The 27,461-nt window shown below is 49.0% G+C and overlaps 1 protein-coding gene across 1 annotated transcript in view; it reads right to left on the bottom strand.

Moving 5' to 3' along the window:
- Positions 1-27,461, bottom strand: part of LOC106594828 (ventricular zone-expressed PH domain-containing protein) — a 197,401-nt gene that overhangs the window by 49,392 nt on the left and 120,548 nt on the right. The window contains exons 9-11 of the mRNA XM_045704029.1: positions 26,229-26,605; positions 13,057-13,196; positions 12,728-12,862 (exon numbers count right to left, since the gene is read on the bottom strand). Coding sequence (XP_045559985.1) covers positions 12,728-12,862; positions 13,057-13,196; positions 26,229-26,605 — 652 coding nt within the window. The remainder of the gene's footprint in view (positions 1-12,727; positions 12,863-13,056; positions 13,197-26,228; positions 26,606-27,461) is intronic.

The raw sequence follows: 27,461 nt of genomic DNA, 5'->3' as shown, positions 1-27,461 counted from the left end.
TCAGACTCAGCCCCAGGAGAGTCACTTCAGTTTACCCCACTCCCTGTCAGACTCAGCCCCCGGAGCGTCACCTCAGCTTACTCCACTCCCTGTCAGACTCCCCTGGAGAGTCACCTCAGCTTACCCCACTCCCTGTCAGACTCAGCCCCTGGAGAGTCACTTCAGATTACCCCACTCCCTGTCAGACTCAGCCCCTGGAGAGTCACTTCAGCTTACCCCACTCCCTGTCAGACTCCCCTGGAGAGTCACCTCAGATTACCCCACTCCCTGTCAGACTCAGCCCCTGGAGAGTCACTTCAGCTTACCCCACTCCCTGTCAGACTCCCCTGGAGAGTCACCTCAGTTTACCCCACTCCCTGTCAGACTCAGCCCCTGGAGAGTCACCTCAGTTTACCCCACTCCCTGTCAGACTCAGCCCCGGGAGAGTCACCTCAGCTTACCCCACTCCCTGTCAGACTCAGCCCCGGGAGAGTCACCTCAGCTTACCCCACTCCCTGTCACTCAGCCCCTGGAGAGTCACCTCAGATTACCCCACTCCATGTCAGACTCAGCCCCTGGAGAGTCACCTCAGTTTACCCCACTCCCTGTCAGACTCAGCCCCTGGAGAGTCACCTCAGTTTACCCCACTCCCTGTCAGACTCAGCCCTGGGAGAGTCACCTCAGCTTAGCCCACTCCCTGTCAGACTCAGCCCCGGGAGAGTCACCTCAGCTTACCCCACTCCCTGTCAGACTCAGCCCCGGGAGAGTCACCTCAGCTTACCCCACTCCCTGTCACTCAGCCCCTGGAGAGTCACCTCAGATTACCCCACTCCCTGTCAGACTCAGCCCCTGGAGAGTCACCTCAGATTACCCCACTCCCTGGCAGACTCAGCCCCGGGAGAGTCACCTCAGCTTACCCCACTCCCTGTCACTCAGCCCCTGGAGAGTCACCTCAGATTACCCCACTCCCTGTCAGACTCCCCTGGAGAGTAACCTCAGCTTACCCCACTCCCTGTCAGACTCAGCCCTGGGAGAGTCACCTCAGCTTACCCCACTCCCTGTCAGACTCGGCCCTGGGAGAGTCACCTCAGCTTACCCCACTCTCTCCCTCAGACTCAGCCCCGGGAGAGTTAAAAAAAAATATATTTCACCTTTATTTAACTAGGTAGGCTAGTTGAGTACAAGTTCTCATTTACAACTGCGACCTGGCCAAGATAAAGCAAAGCAGTGCGAGAAAAAAAACACCACAGAGTTACACATAAACAAATGTACAGTCAATAACACAATAGAAAAATATAGATACAGTGTGTGCAAATGGAGTAAGGAGGTAAGGCAACAAATAGGCCAATAGTAGCGAAGTAATTACAAATTAGCAAATGAACACTGGAGTGATAGATGTGAAGATGATGATGTGCAAGTAGAAATACCGGTGTGCAAAAGAGCAGAAAAAGTAAATAAAAACAATAAGGGGATGAGGTAGGTAGTTGGATGGATGGGCTATTTACAGATGGGCTGTGTACAGCTGCAGCGATCGGTAAGCTGCTCAGATAGCTGATGCTTAAAGTTAGTGAGGGAGATAAGTCTCCAACTTCAGTGATTTTTACAATTTGTTCCAGTCATTGGCAGCAGAGAACTGGAAGGAAAGGCAGCCAAAGGGGGTGTTGGGTTTGGTGATGACCAGTGAGATAAACCTGCTGGTGCGCGTGCTACGGGTGGGCGTTGTTATGGTGACCAGTGAGTTGAGATAAGGCGGAGCTTTACCTAGCAAAGCCTTATCGATGACCTGGAGCCAGTGGGTCTGGCGACGAATATGTAGCGAGGGCCAGCTGACGAGAGCCTACAGGTTGCAGTGGTATATGGGGCTTTAGTGACAAAACGGATGGCACTGTGATAGACTGCATCCAGTTTGCTGAGTAGAGTGTTGGAGGCTATTTTGTAAATGACATCGCCGAAGTCGAGGATCGGTAGGACAGTCAGTTTTACGAGGGTATGTTTGGCAGCATGAGTGAAGGAGGCTTTGTTGCGATATAGGAAGCCGATTCTAGAGCAGTTGGAGGCCACGGAAGGAGTGTTGTATGGCATTGAAGCTCGTTTGGAGGTTTGTTAACAGTGTCTAAAGAAGGGCCAGATGTATACAGAAGGGTGTCGTCTGTGTAGAGGTGGATCAAGGAATCACCCGCACCAAGAGCCACATCATTGATATATACAGAGAAAAGAGTCGGCCCGAGAATTGAACCCTGTGGTACCACCATAGAGACTTACCTAGCGGAAAAAGAAACGCACACCTATTTAGACGAGGTGCTGGCTAGCGGAGTGGAACACTTGAAAATAAAAGAGCACCGCACACTCTAAGAACTCAGATGCAAAAATGTAATGTCCAACATTTCGACAGGCAAGCTGTCTCCATCAGGGTATAATCACAAACACTGCAGGGTGACTCGTTTATATAGTGTCAAAAGACAGGTGTCTGTAATCATGGCCAAGTATGGCCTAATATCATTGGTTAATTCTCAAATATTAAAATAACATACAAAGAACAAATAGATAGGGTACGATCATAGATTCAATTTCGACTACATAAGCCTACAAACAATTGCAAAGTCACAATAATCACAAGAATGGCTTCAGATCAAAGTCTACGTTGAGACCGAAGGGACCCCCATAGAGACTGCCAGAGGTCCGAACAACAGGCCCTCCGATTTGACACACTGAACTCTATCTAAGAAGTAGTTGGTGAACAAGGTGAGGCAGTCATTTGAGAAACCAAGGCTGTTGAGTCTGCCGATAAGAATACGGTGATTGACAGAGTTGAAAGCCTTGGCCAGGTCGATGAAGACTGCTGCACAGTACTGTCTTTTATCGATGGCGGTTATGATATCGTTTAGTGCCTTGAGCGTGGCTGAGGTGCACCTGTGACCAGCTCGGAAACCGGATTGCACAGCGGAGAAGGTATGGTGGGATTCGAAATGGTCAGTGATCTGTTTGTTAACTTGGCTTTCAAAGACTTTAGAAAGGCAGGACAGGATGGATATAGGTCTGTAACAGTTTGGGTCTAGGGTGTTACCCCCTTTGGAGAGGGGGATGACCACGGCAGCTTTCCAATCTTTAGGAATCTCGGACGATACGGAAGAGAGGTTGAACAGACTAGTAATAGGGGTTGCAACAATGGAGGCGGATAATTTTAGAAAGAGAGGGTCCAGATTGTCTAGCCCAGCTGATTTGTAAGGGTCCAGGTTTTGCAGCTCTTTCAGAACATCTGCTATCTGGATTTGGGTGAAGGAGAAGCTGGGAGGCTTGGGCAAGTAGCTGCGGGGGGTGCGGAGCTGTTGGCCGGGGTTGGGGTAGCCAAGAGCAAAGCATGGCCAGCCGTAGAGAAATGCTTATTGAAATTCTCGATTATCGTGGATTTATCGGAGGTGAGAGTGTTTCCTAGCCTCAGTGCAGTGGGCAGCTGGGAGGAAGTGCTCTTATTTTCCGTGGACTTTACAGTGTCCCAGAACTTTTTGGAGTTAGAGCTACAGGATGCACATTTCTGTTTGAAAAAGCTAGCCTTTGCTTTCCTAACTGACTGTGTGTATTGGTTCCTGACTTCCCTGAACAGTTGCATATCATGGGGACTGTTCAATGCTATTGCAGTCAGCCACAGGATGTTTTTGTGCTGGTCGAGGGCAGTCAGGTCTGGAGTGAACCAAGGGCTATATCTATTCTTAGTTCTACATTTTTTGAAAGGTGAATGCTTATTTAAGATGGTGAGGAAATTACTTTTAAAGAACAACCAGGCATCCTCTACTGACAGGATGAGGTCAATATCCTTCGCAGAAGTGTTTTAGGGAGCGTTTGACAGTGATGAGGGGTGGTCGTTTGACCGCGGACCCATAACAGATGCAGGCAATGAGGCAGTGATCGCTGAGATCCTGATTGAAAACAGCAGAGGTGTATTTGGAGGGCAAGTTGGTCAGGATAATATCTATGAGGGTGCCTATGTTTACAGATTTAGGGTTGTACCTGGGGGGTTCCTTGATAATTTGTGTGAGATTGAGGGCATCTAGCTTAGATTGTAGGATGGCTGGGGTGTTAAGCATATCCCAGTTTAGGTCACCTAACAGAATGAACTCTGAAAATAGATGGGGGGCAGTCAATTCACATATGGTGTCCAGGGCACAGGTGGGAGCTGAGGGGGGTCTATAACAGGCGGCAACAGTGAGAGACTTATTTCTGGAGAGATGAATTATGAAAATTAGAAGCTCGAACTGTTTGGGCAATGACCAAGAAAGTATGACAGAACTTTGCAGGCTGTCTCCGCAGTAGATTGCAACTCCTCCCCCTTTGGCAGTTCTATCTTGACGGAAAATGTTGTAGTTAGGGATGGAAATCTCAGAATATTTGGTGGCCTTCCTAAGCCAGGACTCAGACACGGCAAGGACATCGGTGTTGGCGGAGTGTGCTAAAGCAGTGAGTAAAACAAACTTAGGGAGGAGGCTCTGATGTTAACATGCATGAAACCAAGGCTTTTACGGTTACAGAAGTAAACAAATGAGAAAGCGCCTAGGGACACACAGGGCCTGGGTTAACCTCTACATCACCTGAGGAACAGAGGAGGAGTAGGATGAGGGTACGGCTAAAGGCTATTAAAACTGGTTGTCTAGTGTCATGACGTTGGCCTGTGGGTAAGGTTTATGACCCCCCATAAATACCTTTCTCCCTTCCCCTCTCTTTCTGACCCTACTGAAGGACTGCTGTCCTGAAGGACTGCTGTCCTGTTAAATATAGAGAGTCTGGGAACATCAAACAAATGGGGAAAGGAACCATATTTTGGTAATAAAACCAGTTGGAAATATGCTTTGGAACGTAATGAGTATGGATGTCAGTTCGGTTGTCATCTGAGACATTATGACTGATGACAGGACGACATAAACTGTACCTGGGAAAGTATACACCCTCTAGTTATCAGAGTCACATGGAATTGTTATGCAATTGAAATGTTTGATATTGAAATTGTTTGTTAGGAGATTAAATGTAATTTTAGCTTCCAAATGAGAGAATTGGGTTTTCATAAGGAAAGTGTCCTGCTTGATCAGTGGCCCACCCCTGTGAAGAGACAGGGGTTATAAACGATGAAACACATCCTTCCCCCTCTCCACTATATAAGCCTTTGACGAAAAGATAACCACATGTTCCAGTACGTGAGGTCTGCAGCCTCTACGTTAGAAGGACACACGTCAAGTACAGAACTAAGCCAACCTCGGCGTGAGCTTTGGTGGCGAATGGTATGAACTTTGAGCTTATTCACTACAGAAGTGATACTTCCTAGCCGTTGAGTTAGCAGCGGCCGCTGTAGACGTGGGCTTGGAAAGGAAGGATGACGGATCCAGTCTAGCAAACAGACGAAGATACCACCACGTATCCAATTTACCACCAGAGACATTCTTCCGAGGACAGGAAGATCTGTTGGCCAACCCGGCCAGCATCTACGACCAATCTACCGAAGCGCAGCTCAGAGTAAATATTTATTGCATTTTCCTTTTCCAAATGGGCGGTAATTTAGTAATGCATAAGATAATGTATTTACGATAGCATAGCTGCTGTTTCTTTGTTCCTAAGTCTTCCCGCTCTTTCATTCAAGCCCAACCCCCTTTCCTTTGTGTAACCAGCTTTCATACAGGTTCCGTCCACCAGGGATGTTTTCTGTATGACATCATTGTATTCTGTGTATTTGTAATTCTGTGTGATTGGTTTAGGTATTTAGTAAATAAATAGTTAAACCCAATTTTGTATTGCTGATTCAACTTGTTAGCCAGGGTTGGTGAAGATAACCAAGAATTTACAACTTTCATTATGAGACTGAAAATAAGATGATTAAGATGACGGCTATCGATGTAAAAGATTACTAAGTATTTTAAGAGTTTATTCGGAAGATAACGGCTCTTTAAACGTTCTTCCGTGGTGCCCCGACTTTCTAGTTAATTACATTTACATGATTAGCTTAATCAGGTAATATTAATTACAGAGAAAGGATTTTATAGAATAGCATGAAATATCACTTAATCTGGCATAGCCAAAGACATGCCACTAGTGAGTTGGGGGCAGAGAATAAAAGGAGCAGATTTCTGGGCGTGGTAGAATAGATTCAGGGCATAATGTACAGACAGGGGTATGGTAGGGTGCGGGTACAGTGGAGGTAAACCTAGGCATTGAGTGACGATAAGAGAGGTTGCATCTCTGGAGGCACTAGTAATGCTAGGTGATGTCACCGCATGTGTGGGAGTTGGGACAAAAGAGGTATCTGAGGCATGTTGAGTGGGACAAGGGGCTCCGCAGTAAAATAAAACAATGATAACTACCTTAAACAACAGTATACAAGATATATTGACATTAAAGAGAGACATAAAGCGAGGAATAAAGCAATCACAGGTGTTGATTGGGAGAGCTAGCTAAGACAACAACGGGTAAGAAAACAACAGCTAATCAGCTAAGATAACAACAAGGTAAAATGGCGATGAATGGGCAGAGAGGGTCAGTTACCTACACACAGGACCGGAGTTTGAGGCTGGGCCCGACAGAAAAACAAACAAAAACAAATAAACAAAAATGGAGTACCGTGATTAATGAACAGTCTAGCAGGCATCAGCTATGTAGCCAGGTGATCATAGGGTCCAGTGAACAGCAATAGATGAAACAGGGAGCCGTTAGGTAGTCGTTACTATGCTAGCAAGCGGGGAACATGTTCCTAAAGTTAGCGGGCCAGGCCAAGCATAAGCGTCTTCCCCGACGTCCGACAAAGGCCGGTTGAGGGCACATCGGATGGAATTACATTTACATTACATTACATTTTAGTCATTTAGCAGACGCTCTTATCCAGAGCGACTTACAGTAGTGAATGCGTACATTTCATACTTATTTTTTTCTGTGCTGGCCCCCCGTGGGAATCAAACCCACAACCCTGGCGTTGCAAACACCATGCTCTACCAACTGAGCTACAGGGAAGGCAGACCAGTCGTGATGGATTGGCGGGGCTCCGTGTCGACAAAGGGTCCAGGCCAATTGGCAAAAGAGGAATTGTAGCTGGAGTAGTTTTGTTTGCTAGCCGGGAGATGCGCCTGGCTCGAGGCTAACTGGTGCTAGCTTTGGGACAAGGGTGTTAGCCACTATCGCCACTCGGTAGCAGCTAGCTAGCTGTGATGATCCGATGCAAAGGTCCAGAGCTTACGGCAGGAATCCTGTGATGTAGTGGCTTCTAGTCGTGTTAGTGAAGAGTCCAGGAGGCATCAGCTGTGTAGCCGAGTGAACATATGGTCCACTGAGCAGGCCGGGAGATGGGACTGGGTCAAGGCTAGCTTCGGGGCTGGGCCAATCGGTAGCAGCTAGCTAGCTGCGATGATCTGGAGTAATGGTCCAGAGCTTACGGCAGGAATCTGGTGATGAAGTGGAGAAAAGCTGTCCGATATGCTCAGGGTTGATATCGCGCTGTGCAGACTGGCGGGTATTATCCAGGCATTAAAGCGGCTGGTGTCTGAGCTAAAGGTAAAGGCCGCTAGCAGTGGCTAACAATGACTAAATAGCTAGTAGCTAATTAGCTGGTTAGCATCTGATGGCTAGCTTCTGATGGAGGTTCTGGCTATAAGATAAAAAAAATAGCAGATTCGTATCACATTGTGTGAGGCTTGTTGCTGGAAGGTATATTTAATTTAAAAATGGAAAAAGAGATAGAAAAATATTGAAATACATACAAAAAAGGGACAATGACAAACACGGGACAATGACAAACATGATGACAAACACGTCTGCACTGCTACGCCATCTTGGATATTCACCTCAGCTTCTCCCCTCCCTGTCAGACTGAGCTCCAGGGGAGTCACCTCAGCTTCCCCCCTCCCTGTCAGACTGAGCTCCAGGGGAGTCACTGAGCTCCAGGGAAGTCACCTCAGCTTCCCCCCTCCCTTTCAGACTGAGCTCCAGGGGAGTCACCTCAGCTTCCCCCCTCCCTGTCAGACTGAGCTCCAGGGGAGTCACCTCAGCTTCCCCCCTCCCTGTCAGACTGAGCTCCAGGGGAGTCACCTCAGCTTCCCCCCTCCCTGTCAGACTGAGCTCCAGGGGAGTCACCTCAGCTTCCCCCCTCCCTGTCAGACTGAGCTCCAGGGGAGTCACCTCAGGTGAGCCCACTCAGGGTCAAAGGTCACAATACTATGACTCAGGGATATGACACAGCAGGCAAACGTTCCATCCATCCCAGCTCCTGCCCAATCAGTGCTGTTCTGCTGACTCATCCCACAGAGACAGACTAATGAGTTATGACACATCAGACAACATGTCTACGCCTCTACAAACACACACACACACACACACACACACACACACACACACACACACACACACACACACACACACACACACACACACACCACTTTTCTACGCCTTAAAGATTGGGCAATACAAATACAGAGAAGGAAACCTTGGGTTGGGAAATAAGGGAAAATTATCCAAAATAACCTATTGTGACCGGCCAGAAACAAATATGTCAACACAATCACCACCCCCAATCCCAAAACCCCAAGCACAACGGTGCCAGGACTGCCACAGGGCACCGTCCTGAATTTCCTGGAAGTGATCTGGGCGTGTAATTAACACCACAAATGTCAAATTTGACGGATGAGGACAACAATGTATGACACACATCTTTGCACAATCACAAGTGGGAAGGTGGTTTTGACAGAGTTTCAGAAACAATGGCTAGATTATGTGGCCGAGTCTGAATTGCACCTACTGTATCTGTTTAAACATCTAGAAACCCCTGTGTGTCTCTCTCTGTATGCTCTGTCACTGCCAGAAGGATATTATTCTAATGCTTTCAAGATGCAGAAGAGATTTCACCAAGACCTCCTGCAACTGTCCCCATTTTGGTAAACTTCAGGGGAGGGAGGGAGGGAGGGAGGAGGGAGAGAGAGAGAGAGGGAGAGGGAGGGAGGGAGGGAGGGAGGGAGGGAGAGAGAGAGAGAGAGAGAGGGAGGAGGAGGAGGGAGGGAGGGAGGGAGGGAGGGGAGAGAGAGAGGGAGGGAGAAGGAGGGGAGAGGGGAGAGAAGGGAGGGAAGGAGGGAGGGGAATAGAGGGAGATGAGAGAGGGTAAAATAGTAGGTGCAGGGGGGTAGAAAAGTACTCTATTTTAAAGAGGTATTATAAACACACCACAGAAATAACCTACTAATAGCCTACTCGTCCAGGTGGAAATGATTGTGGCCTCTCTTTCAGTCTCTTATTTTTCTCTCTCCCTCTTTCCTCTCTGTTATGGTTTAGAGTGATGCCCTCTCCTGGAGCCGGTTGAAATACAATCCTGTGTGTCTGTTCCATGGAAAACACTAGCGAGAAATAAAGAATTCTGTTGATGCTTCGCTCTGGTGAGAACTACCCCCAGCAGATCATCTGAACACACACACAGACACAGAGCCAAGGCGGTTTTGCAAGGCGGTTTTGCAAGGTGGTTTTGCTCCTTGTGATGGCCGTAAGAGTAATTTATAAGAGAGCAGCTATGCTGGGCACTGGAGTCTAACTCGGCCAGGCTGTGTCATAAACTGGTAACATTCCATTAAAAACACACACACACACACACACACACACACACACACACACACACACACACACACACACACACACACACACACACACACACACACACACACACACACACACACACTCACTCTGTCATGCTGATTGAGTTCGAATAACAGACTGGAAGCTTCAAAAGGAGGGTGGTGCTTGGAATCATTGTTCTTCCTCTGTCAACCATGGTTACCTGCAAGGAAAAACGTGCCGTCATCATTGCTTAGCACAAAAAAGGCTTCACAGGCAAGGATATTGCTGCCATTAAGATTGCACCTAAATCAACCATTTATCGGACCATCAAGAACTTCAAGGAGAGCGGTTCAATTGTTGTGAACAAGGCTTCAGGGTGCCCAAGAAAGTTCAGCAAGAGCCAGGACCGTCTGCTAAAGTTGATTCAGCTGTGGGATCAGGGCACCACCAGTACAGACCTTGCTCAGGAATGGCAGCAGGCAGGTGTGAGTGCATCTGAACACACAGTGAGGCGAAGACTTTTGGAGGATGACCTGGTGTCAAGAAGGGCAGCAAAGAAGCCACTTCTCTCCAGGAAAAACATCAGGGACAGACTGATATTCTGCAAAAGGTACAGGGAATGGACTGCTGAGGACTGGGGTAAAGTAATTTTCTCTGATGAATCCCCTTTACAATTGTTTGGGGCATCCGGAAAAAGCTTGTCCGGAGAAGACAAGGTGAGCGCTACCATCAGTCCTGTGTCATGCCAACAGTAAAGCATCCTGAGTCCATTCATGTGTGGGGTTGCTTCTCAGCCAAGGGTGTGGGCTCACTCACAATTTTGCCAAAGAACACAGCCATGAATAAAGAATGGTACCAACACATCCTCCGAGAGCAACTTCTCCCAACCATCCAGGAACAGTTTGGTGACGAACAATGCCTTTTCCAGCATGATGGAGCACCTTGCCATAAGGCAAAAGTGATAACTAAGTGGCTCGGGGAACAAAACATTGATATTTTGGGTCCATGGCCAGGAAACTCCCCAGACCTTAATCCCATTGAGAACTTGTGGTCAATCCTCAAGAGGCGGGTGGACAAACAAAACCCCACAAATTCTGACAAACTCCAAGCAAGAATGGGCTGCCATCAGTCAGGATGTGGCCCAGAAGTTAATTGACAGCATGCCAGGGCGGATTGCAGAGGTCTGGAAAAAGAAGGGTGGGTCAACACTGCAAATACTGACTCTTTCCATCAACTTCCTGTAATTGTCAATAAAAGCCTTTGACACTTATGAAATGCTTGTAATAATACTTCAGTATTCCATAGTAACATCTGACAAAAATATCTAAAGACACTGAGGCAGCAAACTTTGTGAGAATTAATATTTGTGTAATTCTCAAAACTTTTGGCCACGACTGTAGTAATAAACTGGTCGGTCTCTATTTTAAACACATTACAGGTGAGAGAGGTAGGGGTGATGACATTTTAAACTGGCTCTGACGGAGACAACAGGTCTCATATGTCAACCCTTACCCTCTCATAATCTCTTACCCTATACCTCCTCCCTCCCTCAGTCTCTCTACCTCCTCCCTCCTTAAGTCTCTCTACCTCCTCCCTCCTTAAGTCTCTCTACCTCCTCCCTCCCTCAGTCTCTCTACCTCCTCCCTCCTCTATACCTCCTCCCTCCCTCAGTCTCTCTACCTCCTCCCTCCTCTATACCTCCTCCCTCCCTCAGTCTCTCTACCTCCTCCCTCCTCTATACCTCCTCCCTCCCTCAGTCTCTCTACCTCCTCCCTCCTCTCTACCTCCTCCCTCCCTCAGTCTCTCTACCTCCTCCCTCCTTAAGTCTCTCTCTACCTCCTCCCTCCCTCAGTCTCTCTACCCAATCTCATCCTTACCTTACCACTGCCTCACCCCCTCTGTCTACTGTCCCCTCTCCCCCTTTGTCTCCTGTCCCCTCTGTCCTCTCTCCCCTCCGTCTCCAGCCCCCTCCCCCCCTCTGTCTCCTCTCCCCTCTGTCTTCTGTCCCCTCTCCCCTCCATCTCCAGCCCCCTCTTCCCCTCTGTCTCCTGTCCCCTCTCCCCTCCGTCTCCAGCCCCCTCTCCCCCTCTGTCTCCTCTCCCCTCTTGTCTCCTCTCCCCTCTGTCTCCAGTCCCCTCTCCTCTTTCAGCCCCCTCTCCCCCTCTGTCTCCAGCCCCCCGTCTTCTGTACCCTCTCCCCCACTGTCTCCTGTCCCCTCTCCCATCTGTCTCCTGTCCCCTCTCCCCCTCTTGTCTCTCATCCCCTCTCCCCCTCTGTCTCATGTCCCCTCTCCCATCTGTCTCCTGCCCCCTCTCCCCCCTCTGTCTCCTGCCCCGTTTACCCCTCTCCCTCTCTGTCTCCTGTACGCTCTCCCCCTCTGTCTACTGTCCCCTCTCACCCTCTGTCCTCTCTCCCCCTTTGTCTCCTGTCCCCTCTCTCCTTCTGTATCCTGTCCCCTCTTCCCCCCGTCTCCTCTCCCTACTCCCTTTCTGGCTTCTGTACCTTCTCTAACCCTGGCTCCTCTCCCCATCTGTCACCTGTCCCTCCTCTCCTAGATGTAAGCCTTAGTCTTCCCTTCCCCTGTGTACTGTGTTCCCCTCTCCCCTCCCCTCCCCTCCCCTCCTCTCCTCTCCTCTCCTCTCCTCTCCTCTCCTCTCCTCTCCTCTGTGTATGTGTGTTTATGCACAACACGTGTCCAACATAAACAAGCTCCATATGGCAGCCATAGCTGGCCTGTCTCTGTACAGTCAAAATACCATATGGAAGAAATAATGCCTCGCCCCATTTTAACAAGGCCCTTCCCCCTTTAATAATGTCCCCTCCCCCTTTTAAAGTAAAGGAAAAAAATGACCCCTGTATTTTCTTCTGTTGTCTTAAGTATTTCCTAATGACCACACACACACACACACACACACACACACACACACTGAACCTCTATGCAACTGTGAGTGGACATGTTGCTTCCAGAAGTGTCCATTTAGAGAGCTGTGGAGGGAGGGTCAAGTGTTCTGAGCTTTGTTGAACTTTGACCCCCTGAAGCACTCTAGTTCTGAGGTGTCGTAGTCTATGAGGTAATTTCTTATTTTGAAAGCATATAGGAGGGATCAGCATATGTATATACACACGCACGCACGCACGCACGCACACACACACACACACACACACACACACACACACACAGTACCTTTCTGTGTGGAGTGGGCTGCTGTGTCATGGCCATGGAGAAGCCGTGAGCTCCTTTTAGCTGGGTCCTCTCCCACAGTCTCCCCAACCTCTGAACACAGTCATCCAGAGAGGAGAGGGGAGCGCTGTGCTTACTCTGGAGGACAGGGAGACAGGGCTTTAATCAAGTTGATGGAGACATCACCTGTATTGTGATGTTAGTGTGTGTGTGTGTGTGTGTGTGTGTTGTGTGTGTGTGTGTGTGTGTGTGTGTGTGTGTGTGTGTGTGTGTGTGTGTGTGTGTGTGTGTGTGTGTGTGTGTGTGTGTGTGTTGTGTTATAGAGCATCTACCTGTAGGTGAAGCAGCATGATGTTGATCCAGAGGTGTGGCTGGAGGCTGGTGAGGGTGAAACAGGACTTGGTATAGAGACAGTAATGCCCCTTTAGAGGGCACGAGAACGACAGCTTTGCAACACAGCCACGGCTTGAGTCTGAAACACACACACACCCACACACACGCACAAACACACACACACACACACACACACACACACACACACACACACACACACACACACACACACACACACACACACACACACACACACACACACACACACATAGAAAAACACACACAAACACGCGTAGAGTCAGACAATTCAGTTTAGCGTTTTTGTTTAGTTTTTTCTTAATTTCACTCCACAACTTTCCAACTTTGTCCACTCATCTCTTCCTCTCCCCTCCTCTCCTCTCCCTCTCTCCTCTCCCCTCCCCTCCTCTCTTCTCCCCTCCCTCATCTCCACTCCCCTCCCGTCCTCTTTTCTCCCTCTCCCTCTCCCTCCCTCCCTCCCTCCCTCCCTCCCCCTCCCCTGTCTCTGAGGATAGTTTAGTCCTGTAGACTATAGGTCTGTACCACTGTTACCTCACATTACATTCCTACCAGAACTGCCAAAGCTCCAGGAGAAACTAGCCCCAAACACCTTATTAACCTTCTATAGTCTAGAAACACTGTATATGTGTATGTTGCTGAGTGGGCTGTCTGTCCGTGTGTGTGTGTGTGTATGTACTGTAGGGTTTCTCAGGGTGTCTGTACTGTAGGGTACCTCAGTTTGTCTGTACTGAAGGGTGTCTCAGGGTGTATGTACTGTAGGGTTTCTCAGGGTGTATGTACTGTAGGGTTTCTCAGGGTGTATGTACTGTAGGGTGTCTCAGGGTGTATGTAGGGTGTCTCAGGGTATCTGTACTGTAGGGTACCTCAGGGTGTCTGTACTGAAGGGTGTCTCAGGGTGTATGTACTGTAGGGTTTCTCAGGGTGTATGTACTGTAGGGTTTCTCAGGGTGTATGTACTGTAGGGTGTCTCAGGGTGTATGTATTCTCTATACTGTAGGGTTTCTCAGGGTGTCTGTACTGTAGGGTGTCTCAGGGTGTATGTACTGTGGGGTGTCTCAGGGTGTATGTACTGTAGGGTTTCTCAGGGTGTCTGTACTGTAGGATATCTCAGGGTGTATGTACTGTGGGGTGTCTCAGGGTGTCTGTAGGGTGTCTCAGGGTGTCTGTACTGTAGGATATCTAGGTGTATGTACTGTAGGGTATCTCAGGGTGTCTGTAGGGTGTCTCAGGGTGTATGTACTGTAGGGTGTCTCAGGGTGTCTGGAATGTAGGGTGTCTCAGGGTGTATGTAGGGTGTCTCAGGGTATCTGTACTGTAGGGTGTCTCAGGGTGTCTGGAATGTAGGGTGTCTCAGGGTGTATGTACTGTAGGGTTTCTCAGGGTGTCTGTACTGTAGGGTTTCTCAGGGTGTCTGTACTGTAGGGTGTCTCAGGGTATCTGTACTGTAGGGTGTCTCAGGGTGTCTGGAATGTAGGGTGTCTCAGGGTGTATGTACTGTAGGGTGTCTCAGGGTGTCTGTAGGGTGTCTCAGGGTGTATGTACTGTAGGGTGTCTCAGGGTGTCTGTACTGTAGGGTGTCTCAGGGTGTATGTACTGTAGGGTGTCTCAGGGTGTCTGGAATGTAGGGTGTCTCAGGGTGTATGTACTGTAGGGTGTCTCAGGGTGTCTGGAATGTAGGGTGTCTCAGGGTGTCTGTACTGTAGGGTGTCTCAGGGTGTCTGTACTGTAGGGTGTCTCAGGGTGTCTGCTACTGTAGGGTGTCTCAGGGTGTCTGTACTGTAGGGTGTCTCAGGGTGTCTGGACTGTAGGGTGTATATTGTGTAGATAATCCTCTAACAAAACCAATGGTCCAAATCTCAATGTCTCGATCATAAATCCTCTCAAAAGTTATTGTAGTTCTTAACCTTGTAGGATGGCCTGAATCAGGGTGAATAAATCAATGGAAGCCAGAGAAATAAAGTGGTCAGAAATGGGGAAATTGGCTACCGGACAGGCTCACTTACCGGTTGAACTTGTCATCTTTCTTCTCAAATCCACATCAAAACAATCTAGAGGTAAGATGGATATCGGTGTTTCGATATGACATGTAGTATTTTCACATTTTAGTATACGTTTTTCATATTAACTAGAAATTCCTGTTATTTTTCAAAGATTTCTCAGAAAAACAAGCGTATCGCTGTGAAAAGTCAACGGAGCAATGAGCGTAAACCAAACTTTTTACTTTCAAAGACTTTTACATTCCATTCAGTTCGTGCCATGCTAATTTAGCTTTTTGCAACCTGCGAAAACAACTTTGAAGACTACGACCACAAAATGTAAAATCCTTAACAACAAAAAAGTTGCTATGTCAACAGAGCTTGGTGTTTACACTTGGATGTATTCGGTTATGAAACATGACTTTTTGGATATGATGTTTTCGATATGTTAGAGAAAGACCCCACTGAACGATTTTCAACATGAATAATCCTATTTGTCTTGGTAAAACGTATTTTATAACATAAGGAATTGACATTTCATTAACAAAGTGTGTTTTCACCCTCTGGGGCAGAGCGGGTGGACACCTTACTAGTGCAGTGGACACCGCCTCAATGTTACAGCGTAGAGAGTGATGCCATGTGTGTATGTCCTGTGTACTGTGACCCGTGTTGTCACATGGAGAAAATTACAGAGGGTCACAGACTCACGTGTCACCAAACAGCCACCGACACCATCTAGCTGAGTCTTTCTGTGATGTCATATCCTAAGCCCCTCAGGGCTGCAGACTGTTGTCTTTTAGTGGCTTTGAAAATGGGTGGGTTCATGTGTGTGTGGGTGTGTGTTTGTGTGTGTGTGACTGTGTGAATAACTCCTGTCTGTCTCCTCCTTGGCTCTGGTGTTACAGAATTGAACCGTGCCACTGAGACCAAAGGAGGGAGCACCACAACATCACCCTCCTGTCACTCTCTATCATGACCTCTACTTTCACTGTCTCTATCACCCATTTCACTGTGAGTGTGTAAGACAGCTCCCGGCACCTCTCTGATTCAGAGGCATTCAGTTGTACAACTATGTGTTGGTGTGTTCCGTGTGAGTGTGTGTGTGTGTGTGTGTGTGTGTGTGTGTGTGTGTGTGTGTGTGTGTGTGTGTGTGTGTGTGTGTGTGAGTGTGTGTGTGTGTGTGTGTGTGTGTGTGTGTGTGTGTGTGTGTGTGTGTGTGTGTGTGTGTGTGTGTGTGTGTGTGTGTGTGTGTGTGTGAGTGTGTGTGTGTGTGTGTGTGTGTGTGTGTGTGTGTGTGTGTGTGTGTGTGAGTGTGTGTGTGTGTGTGTGTGTGTGTGTGTGTGTGTGTGTGTGTGTGTGTGTGTGTTGTTACCCAGCTGGCTCCCTGTCTCTTTATGTAATGTTTAAAGTGGTGTACTAAGATCAACAAGACCAAGAGAGATTCAGTTGAATCCCAGTGTTCTCTAGGAAGATGGCTGTGGTCAGTGTGCACATGTGCAGAAGGGTGGTGCTCTGAGAGAGGCAGTTCTAACACATGAAAGACATTCTGCTTCCACTGGAGTCTTATTCACACAGTCACAACGATGTGGTGTGAGTAGAATTAAAACCCCCAAACCCATGTCCAGTTGAGACAGATACAAAGCTAGTAAATGATGCTACCCCCAGGGCTATACAGGGGTTAGAGAGGGACTGTTACCCCCCAGGGCTATACAGGGGTTAGAGAGGGACTGTTACCCCCCAGGGCTATACAGGGGTTAGAGAGGGACTGTTACCCCAGGGCTCTACAGGGGTTAGAGAGGGACTGTTACCCCAGGGCTCTACAGGGGTTAGAGAGAGGGACTGTTACCCCCCAGGGCTATACAGGGGTTAGAGAGAGGGACTGTTACCCCCCAGGGCTATACAGGGGTTAGAGAGAGGGACTGTTACCCCCCCCAGGGCTATACAGGTGTTAGAGAGAGGGACTGTTACCCCCCCAGGGCTATACAGGGGTTAGAGAGAGGGACTGTTACCCCCCCCCAGGGCTATACAGGGGTTAGAGAGAGGGACTGTAACCCCAGGGCTATACAGGGGTTAGAGAGAGGGACTGTTACCCCAGGGCTATACAGGGGTTAGAGAGAGGGACTGTTACCCCCAGGGCTATACAGGGGTTAGAGAGAGGGACTGTTACCCCCCAGGGCTATACAGGGGTTAGAGAGAGCGACTGTTACCCCCAGGGCTATACAGGGGTTAGAGAGAGGGACTGTTACCCCAGGGCTATACAGAGGTTAGAGAGAGGGACTGTTACCCCCAGGGCTATACAGGGGTTAGAGAGAGGGACTGTTACCCCCAGGGCTATACAGGGGTTAGAGAGAGGGACTGTTACCCCAGGGCTATACAGGGGTTAGAGAGAGGGACTGTTACCCCCAGGGCTATACAGGGGTTAGAGAGAGGGACTGTTACCCCCAGGGCTATACAGGGGTTAGAGAGAGGGACTGTTACCCCCAGGGCTATACAGGGGTTAGAGAGAGGGACTGTTACCCCCAGGGCTATACAGGGGTTAGAGAGAGGGACTGTTACCCCCAGGGCTATACAGGGGTTAGAGAGAGGGACTGTTACCCCAGGGCTATACAGGGGTTAGAGAGAGGGACTGTTACCCCCAGGGCTATACAGGGGTTAGAGAGAGGGACTGTTACCCCCAGGGCTATACAGGGGTTAGAGAGAGGGACTGTTACCCCCAGGGCTATACAGGGGTTAGAGAGAGGGACTGTTACCCCCAGGGCTATACAGGGGTTAGAGAGAGGGACTGTTACCCCCAGGGCTATACAGGGGGTTAGAGAGAGGGACTGTTACCCCCAGGGCTATACAGGGGTTAGAGAGAGGGACTGTTACCCCCAGGGCTATACAGGGGTTAGAGAGAGGGACTGTTACCCCCAGGGCTATACAGGGGTTAGAGAGAGGGACTGTTACCCCCAGGGCTATACAGGGGTTAGAGAGAGGGACTGTTACCCCCAGGGCTATACAGGGGTTAGAGAGAGGGACTGTTACCCCCAGGGCTATACAGGGGTTAGAGAGAGGGACTGTTACCCCCAGGGCTATACAGGGGTTAGAGAGAGGGACTGTTACCCCCCCAGGGCTATACAGGGGTTAGAGAGAGGGACTGTTACCCCCAGGGCTATACAGGGGTTAGAGAGAGGGACTGTTACCCCCAGGGCTATACAGGGGTTAGAGAGAGGGACTGTTACCCCCAGGGCTATACAGGGGTTAGAGAGAGGGACTGTTACCCCCAGGGCTATACAGGGGTTAGAGAGAGGGACTGTTACCCCCAGGGCTATACAGGGGTTAGAGAGAGGGACTGTTACCCCCAGGGCTATACAGGGGTTAGAGAGAGGGACTGTTACCCCCAGGGCTATACAGGGGTTAGAGAGAGGGACTGTTACCCCCCAGGGCTATACAGGGGTTAGAGAGAGGGACTGTTACCCCCCAGGGCTATACAGGGGTTAGAGAGAGGGACTGTTACCCCCAGGGCTCTACAGGGGTTAGAGAGAGGGACTGTTACCCCCAGGGCTATACAGGGGTTAGAGAGAGGGACTGTTACCCCCAGGGCTATACAGGGGTTAGAGAGAGGGACTGTTACCCCCAGGGCTATACAGGGGTTAGAGAGAGGGACTGTTACCCCCAGGGCTATACAGGGGTTAGAGAGAGGGACTGTTACCCCCAGGGCTATACAGGGGTTAGAGAGAGGGACTGTTACCCCCAGGGCTATACAGGGGTTAGAGAGAGGGACTGTTACCCCAGGGCTATACAGAGGTTAGAGAGAGGGACTGTTACCCCCAGGGCTATACAGGGGTTAGAGAGAGGGACTGTTACCCCCAGGGCTATACAGGGGTTAGAGAGAGGGACTGTTACCCCAGGGCTATACAGGGGTTAGAGAGAGGGACTGTTACCCCCAGGGCTATACAGGGGTTAGAGAGAGGGACTGTTACCCCCCAGGGCTATACAGGGGTTAGAGAGAGGGACTGATACCCCAGGGCTATACAGGGGTTAGAGAGAGGGACTGTTACCCCAGGGCTATACAGGGGTTAGAGAGAGGGACTGTTACCCCAGGGCTATACAGGGGTTAGAGAGAGGGACTGTCACCCCCCAGGGCTATACAGGGGTTAGAGAGAGGGACTGTTACCCCAGGGCTATACAGGGGTTAGAGAGAGGGACTGTTACCCCCCAGGGCTATACAGGGGTTAGAGAGAGGGACTGTTACCCCCCAGGGCTATACAGGGGTTAGAGAGAGGGGCTGTTACCCCCCAGGGTTATACAGGGGTTAGAGAGAGGGACTGTTACCCCAGGGCTATACAGAGGTTAGAGAGAGGGACTGTTACCTCAGGGCTATACAGGGGTTAGAGAGGGACTGTTACCCCCCAGGGCTATACAGGGGTTAGAGAGAGGGACTGTTACCCCCCCAGGGCTATACAGGGGTTAGAGAGAGGGACTGTTACCCCCCCAGGGCTATACAGGGGTTAGAGAGAGGGACTGTTACCCCCCCAGGGCTATACAGAGGTTAGAAAGAGGGACTGTTACCCCCCCAGGGCTATACAGGGGTTAGAGAGAGGGACTGTTACCCCCCCAGGGCTATACAGAGGTTAGAGAGAGGGACTGTTACCTCCCCCAGGGCTTACAGGGGTTAGAGAGAGGGACTGTTACCCCCCCAGGGCTATACAGGGGTTAGAGAGAGGGACTGTTACCCCCCAGGGCTATACAGGGGTTAGAGAGAGGGACTGTTACCCCAGGGCTATACAGGGGTTAGAGAGAGGGACTGTTACCCCCCAGGGCTATACAGGGGTTAGAGAGAGGGACTGTTACCCCCCCCAGGGCTATACAGAGGTTAGAGAGAGGGACTGTTACCCCCCCAGGGCTATACAGGGGTTAGAGAGAGGGACTGTAACCCCCCAGGGCTATACAGGGGTTAGAGAGAGGGACTGTTACCCCCCAGGGCTATACAGGGGTTAGAGAGAGGCACTGTTACCCCAGGGCTATACAGGGGTTAGAGAGAGGGACTGTTACCCCCCAGGGCTATACAGGGGTTAGAGAGAGGGACTGTTACCCCCCAGGGCTATACAGGGGTTAGAGAGAGGGACTGTTACCCCCAGGGCTATACAGGGGTTAGAGAGAGGGACTGTTACCCCAGGGCTATACAGGGGTTAGAGAGAGGGACTGTTACCCCCCCAGGGCTATACAGGGGTTAGAGAGAGGGACTGTTACCCCCCCAGGGCTATACAGGGGTTAGAGAGGGGGACTGTTACCCCCCAGGGCTATACAGGGGTTAGAGAGGGGGACTGTTACCCCCCAGGGCTATACAGGGGTTAGAGAGAGAGGGACTGTTACCCCCCAGGGCTCTATAGGGGTTAGAGAGAGAGACTGTTACCCCAGGGCTATACAGGGGTTAGAGAGAGGGACTGTTACCCCCCAGGGCTATACAGGGGTTAGAGAGAGGGACTGTTACCCCAGGGCTATACAGAGGTTAGAGAGAGGGACTGTTACCCCCAGGGCTATACAGGGGGTTAGAGAGAGGGACTGTTACCCCAGGGCTATACAGAGGTTAGAGAGAGGGACTGTTACCCCAGGGCTATACAGGGGTTAGAGAGAGGGACTGTTACCCCCCAGGGCTATACAGGGGTTAGAGAGAGGGACTGTTACCCCAGGGCTATACAGGGGTTAGAGAGAGGGACTGTTACCCCCAGGGCTATACAGAGGTTAGAGAGAGGGACTGTTACCCCCCCAGGGCTATACAGGGGTTAGAGAGAGGGACTGTTACCCCCCAGGGCTATACAGGGGTTAGAGAGAGGGACTGTTACCCCCAGGGCTATACAGGGGTTAGAGAGAGGGACTGTTACCCCAGGGCTATACAGGGGTTAGAGAAAGGGACTGTTACCCCAGGGCTATACAGGGGTTAGAGAGAGGGACTGTCACCCCCCAGGGCTATACAGGGGTTAGAGAGAGGGACTGTTACCCCAGGGCTATACAGGGGTTAGAGAGAGGGACTGTTACCCCCAGGGCTATACAGGGGTTAGAGAGAGGGACTGTTACCCCCCAGGGCTATACAGGGGTTAGAGAGAGGGGCTGTTACCCCCCAGGGCTATACAGGGGTTGGAGAGAGGGACTGTTACCCCAGGGCTATACAGAGGTTAGAGAGAGGGACTGTTACCTCAGGGCTATACAGGGGTTAGAGAGGGACTGTTACCCCCCAGGGCTATACAGGGGTTAGAGAGAGGGACTGTTACCCCCCAGGGCTATACAGGGGTTAGAGAGAGGGACTGTTACCCCCCCAGGGCTATACAGGGGTTAGAGAGAGGGACTGTTACCCACCCAGGGCTATACAGAGGTTAGAGAGAGGGACTGTTACCCCCCCAGGGCTATACAGGGGTTAGAGAGAGGGACTGTTACCCCCCCAGGGCTATACAGAGGTTAGAGAGAGGGACTGTTACCTCCCCCAGGGCTAAACAGGGGTTAGAGAGAGGGACTGTTACCCCCCAGGGCTATACAGGGGTTAGAGAGAGGGACTGTTACCCCCCAGGGCTATACAGGGGTTAGAGAGAGGGACTGTTACCCCAGGGCTATACAGGGGTTAGAGAGAGGGACTGTTACCCCCCAGGGCTATACAGGGGTTAGAGAGAGGGACTGTTACCCCCCAGGGCTATACAGGGGTTAGAGAGAGGGACTGTAACCCCCCAGGGCTATACAGGGGTTAGATAGAGGGACTGTTACCCCAGGGCTATACAGGGGTTAGAGAGAGGGTCTGTTACCCCAGGGCTATACAGGGGTTAGAGAGAGGGACTGTTTCCCCCCAGGGCTATACAGGGGTTAGAGAGGGGGACTGTTACCCCCCAGGGCTATACAGGGGTTAGAGAGAGGGACTGTTACCCCAGGGCTATACAGAGTTTAGAGAGAGGGACTATTACCCCCCAGGGCTATACAGGGGTTAGAGAGGGACTGTTACCCCAGGGCTATACAGGGGTTAGAGAGAGGGACTGTTAGCTGGGGGTTACCTGGGCCTCACTCTGGCTTACTTTAGGGTTAGAGGGAGTGGACCAGGGTAGATAGGATTGGGGAAAAGTGGAGAGGGGTGAGGGATGTAGCGGGGCTGCACTGCTGACCCTGAGTCTGTACCCCCAGAAGGAGCGGGAGACAGTTTGAACCCCCAAGTCTCATCTGGTTCTGGTTAGACTGCTCTGTAAGCCATAATTAAATAGTTCAATCCATTTACTGCAGCCCTGCGCATTCCTTCATTTCATTAATAAAAAAGAACACTGTATGCAATTACTTTTTTGGCTCTGAGTTGACCAGGTCATGTAATCAATCAACCTGATCACTGATTTTTCCATCTATGTAACATTACAAAAATCATAAATTTTCTGTCCAAACATGATGCTGAAAAATGTATCCATGCTTTTGCCACTTCTAGATTAGACTACTCTCCAGCAACCCAGATAAAGCACTAAATAAACTTCATTTAGTGCTAAACACGGCTGCTAGAATCTTGACTAGAACCAAAAAATGTGATCATATTACTCCAGTGCTAGCCTCTCTACACTGGCTTCCTGTTAAGGCAAGGGCTGAATTCAAGGTTTTACTGCTAACCTACAAAGCATTACATGGGCTTGCTCCTATCTATCTTTCCGATTTGGTCCTGCCATACATACCTACACGTACACTACGGTCACAAGACACAGGCCTCCTTATTGTCCCTAGAATTTCTAAGCAAACAGCTGGAGGCAGGGCTTTCTCCTATAGAGCTCAATTTTTATGGAATGGTCTGCCTACCCATGTGAGAGACGCAGACTCGGTCTCAACCTTTAAGTCTTTACTGAAGACTCATCTCTTCAGTAGGTCCTAAGATTGAGTGTAGTCTGGCCCAAGAGTGTGAAGGTGAACGGAAAGGCACTGGAGCAACGAACCGCCCTTGCTGTCTCTGCCTGGCCGGTTCCCCTCTCTCCACTGGGATTCTCTGCCTCTAACCCTATTACAGGGGCCGAGTCACTGGCTTATTGGTGCTCTTCCAAGCTGTCCCTAGGAGGGGTGCGTCACTTGAGTGGGTTGAGTCACTGACGTGATCTTCCTGTCCGGGTTGGCGCCCCCCTCGGGTTGGCCCTGTCTGGGGGTATTGCCGAACGGGGCCACAGTGTCTCCCGACCTCTCCTGTCTCAGCCTCCAGTAATTATGCTGCAATAGTTTATGTGTTGGGGAGCTAGGATCAGTCTGTTATATCTGGAGTATTTCTCCTGTCCTATCCGGTGTCCTGTGTGAATTTAAGTATGCTCCCTCTAACTCTCTCTCTCTTTCTCTCTTTTCTCTCTTCTCTCGGTGCAACCACTGTGATTTTTATTATTTGACCCTGCTGGTCATCTATGAACATTTGAACATCTTGGCCATGTTCTGTTATAATCTCCACCCGGCACAGCCAGAAGAGGACTGGCCACCCCTCATAGCCTGGTTCCTCTCTAGGTTTCTTCCTAGGTTCTGGCCTTTCTAGGGAGTTTTTCCTAGCCACCGGGCTTCAACATCTGCATTGCTTGCTGTTTGGGGTTTTAGGCTGGGTTTCTGTATAAGCACTTTGTGACATCGGCTGATAAATGTATAAATACATTTGACTGATAATGTGTGAGTTGACCAGGTCATGTAATTAATCATCATGATGTAAGACTTTTCATTTAGAGCCAAATCATTCAACAAAACAACTTGAGCAGTATTCTATCTTTCAGACATACAGGTACCTGCCAAAATGAAAGGAAACACTTGATTAAATGAGGGTTACAAAGTATAGCAGGTGCTCACTCACCAGATCTCAAACCATTTGAACACTTATGGGAGATTCTGGAGCGGCGCCTGAGACTGTGTTTTTCACCACCATAAACAAAACACCAAATGATGGAATTTCTCATGGAAGAATGGTGTCGTATCCCTCTGATAGAGTTCCAGACACTTGTAGAATCTATACCAAGGCACATTGAAGCTGTTCTGGTGGCTCATTGTGGCCCAACGCCCTATTAACACACTTCGGGCTCTAATTTCAGCTGGCCCAATTGTAAAACGCACGCTCGTTTGAAATTACAACCTGTTAAAAGTCGGCGCTCTTCTATTTTCAAACCCTAGCGCCAGGATTAATAATTCACCTGTCTTATATGCGCTCGCTAGCGCTGAGGTAGGGGAGGCGTGGCAATATTTGAGGTGTGAGGGGTGGCAATATTTGAGGCGGGAGGGGTGGCAATATTTGAGGTGGGAGAGGTGGCAATATTTGAGGTGGGAGAGGTGGCAATATTTGAGGTGTGAGGGGTGGCAATATTTGAGATGTGGCAATATTTGAGGTGGGAGGGGTGGCAATATTTTAGGCGGGAGGGGTGGCAATATTTGAGGTGGGAGAGGTGGCAATACTTGAGGTGTGAGAGGTGGCAATATTTGAGGTGTGAGGGGTGGCAATATTTGAGATGTGGCAATATTTGAGGTGGGAGGGGTGGCAATATTTTAGGCGGGAGGGGTGGCAATATTTGAGGTGTGAGGGGTGGCAATACTTGAGGTGTGAGGGGTGGCAATACTTGAGGTGTGAGGGGTGGCAATACTTGAGGTGTGAGGGGTGGCAATATTTGAGGTGTGGCAATATCTGAGGTGTGAGGGGTGGCAATATTTGAGGCGTGAGGGGTGGCAATATCTGAGGTGTGTCCTTAAAAATGTGCACCGAAGTGCCAATTTCAGTACCGCTAAGACCAACCTAAAGCTGGTCTTAGCGGTAATGCGGTTGGTTATGGATTTTGACAATGGATATGCACATGGAACAAGAGATGTGCTTTCTGTGCCCCTTAACATAAAAAATTATGTTTTTTCCTATTTTGTTTAATTTGATTAAAAACCAAGCATAGCCTTCCCTCCTCTAAATGAAGGCAGTTTTTTGTTGTTCTTCCCACAATGCATTCGCATTTTATCGGTAGTCTAGACCGCTTTGAAATAAATCTTAATCACCAAAGCTTTATTAAAAGATCAAGTTTGTGAGCAGCAAAACAGTGAGCAGACATTCCCTTATTATTTTAACCAGCTCCTGTTGTTATTGTGGATGTGTGTAAAAACTCCTCCATGGGCCTACCGAGTGGTGCAGTGGGCTAAGGCACTGCATCGCAGTGCTAACTGTGCCACTAGAGATTCTGGGTTAGAGTCCAGGCTCTGTCGCAGCCGGCTGTGACCTGGAGACCCATGGGGTGGTCCACAATTGGCCCAACACCTCAAACACAGGGTGTTATTTTTTTTCGTTACTGTAGCCAATGCTATTTAATAAACTGTAGTATCGATCCACAATGGAATAGGATTCCCCCGGCCCAGTTGGATTTGATGACAACGCAAAGACCATCAGTAACCTACAGAACTGGAGACAACAGCATGCAGTATTAAGCCATGGAACTCCTTGATTGTCCAGTGAGTGACCAAGCCCTCGTCACACCTACAACTTGTTAATTCATCAAAACTCAGCGCTTTCCACCACCGCCAGCTATTGCGCTCATACTTTAATTCTGCTCATATTTCTCACATATTCACGGACCTATAGCTCTATCACCACCGATTAGATTTACCAGGTTTGTTCAAATAGTGTCACGTCCTGACCAGTAAAAGGGGTTAATTGTCATTGTAGTTTGGTCAGGGCGTGGCTGGGGGTGTTTGTTTTGTGTGTTTCGGGGTTTTTGATTTATGTTCTATATTTTCTATTTCTATGTTTATTCTAGTTTTACTATTTCTATGTTGGGGTTTTGGAACGACCTCCAATTAGAGGCAGCTGGTTGTCGTTGTCTCTAATTGGAGGCCATATTTAAGTGTGTTTGTTTTCTCTTGTGTTTGTGGGTGGTTGTTTCCAGTATAGTCTGTGTTCCTTACTGGACTGTTTTCGTCGTCTGTTTATTTTGTGTTTAAGTGTTTTCTTTAATAAATAAGAAGATGAGCACTTTACCCGCTGCATTTTGGTCCACTCCTTACAACGCCTGTGACAAATAGAGACATTTATGTGGGTGTTTCCTTTATTTTGGCAGTTACCTCCACCTCACTCTAATGCTTTTTACTGACGTACATTCCTGACTATTTAAGTTATGAGTACTCAACACGGAAGGATTTGGTCTTAAATCAGGTATGATGAGCTGGTAATAGCAATGTACCTTCTATGACACAGTGTTCTGGTATGGGGATCTGTTGGACCATCACAGAACAGAACTCTTTGATCTTCTCCATGTTGTCCCTCAGGTGGCTGTACAGCTTGTCCTCTTTCCCAGTGTCCCCCTTCACTCCTCTCCTTCCTTCTCCCTGTCCATCCCTCTGTTCCTCATGGGGTGTGGCCGGAAGGGTGGAGGGAGACTGGTTAGACTGATTGGTTAGTTCGCTCTCAGTGGGAGAGGTGTCGAAATGTTCCGTTTGCTGATTAGGTGGGGACACTGAGAGCAATGCATCAGACATTAGCTCCACCCCTTCTCCATCCTGACCAATCTCAGAGTTGATGGACCGTGACCTCACGGCGTGCAGAGCCAGACTCTTTGACCTGAGGAAGACACACACACACAGACGTCAACCTCCGTTATGGTATAATAACATATTCATAAGGTGATAATATATTGTAACAGCTTTATACAAGACAGTTAGAAGTGATGTTCATCTGTAATACACTTGAATCCAGTGTTACATGGGAGAAAGTAAAAGAGTAATACAGAAATAAGTTGTTGTTTTTTGTCTTCAGTCTGGGTTTTTTCTTTCCTTTTCCTGTACTATTGTTGATGTATTCATTTTGTTTCAAAATGTTAATAACTCTTGCACTGATATCCTTTAATACTTCTGGTTGTATGGTCAATTTCAGTAAAGTCATGTGTGCTGACATAGATATGGTGCTGTTATAGACTCACCTGTTACATCTCATAGATATGGTGTTGTTATAGACTCACCTGTTACATCTCATAGATATGGTGCTGTTATAGACTCACCTGTTACATCTCATAGATATGGTGTTGTTATAGACTCACCTGTTACATCTCATAGATATGGTGTTGCTATAGACTCACCTGTTACATCTCATAGATATGGTGTTGTTATAGACTCACCTGTTACATCTCATAGATATGGTGTTTTTATAGACTCACCTGTTACATCTCATAGATATGGTGTTGTTATAGACTCACCTGTTACATCTCATAGATATGGTGTTGTTATAGACTCACCTGTTACATCTCATAGATATGGTGTTGTTATAGACTCACCTGTTACATCTCATAGATATGGTGTTGTTATAGACTCACCTGTTACATCTCATAGATATGGTGTTGCTATAGACTCACCTGTTACATCTCATAGATATGGTGTTGTTATAGACTCACCTGTTACATCTCATAGATATGGTGCTGTTA

Source organism: Salmo salar, chromosome ssa20 (genome assembly GCF_905237065.1).
Source record: "Salmo salar chromosome ssa20, Ssal_v3.1, whole genome shotgun sequence".
Taxonomy (NCBI): Eukaryota; Metazoa; Chordata; class Actinopteri; order Salmoniformes; family Salmonidae; genus Salmo; species Salmo salar.
The sequence above is the reverse complement of the archived record's forward strand: the minus strand, read 5'-3'. Positions and strand labels throughout refer to the sequence as shown.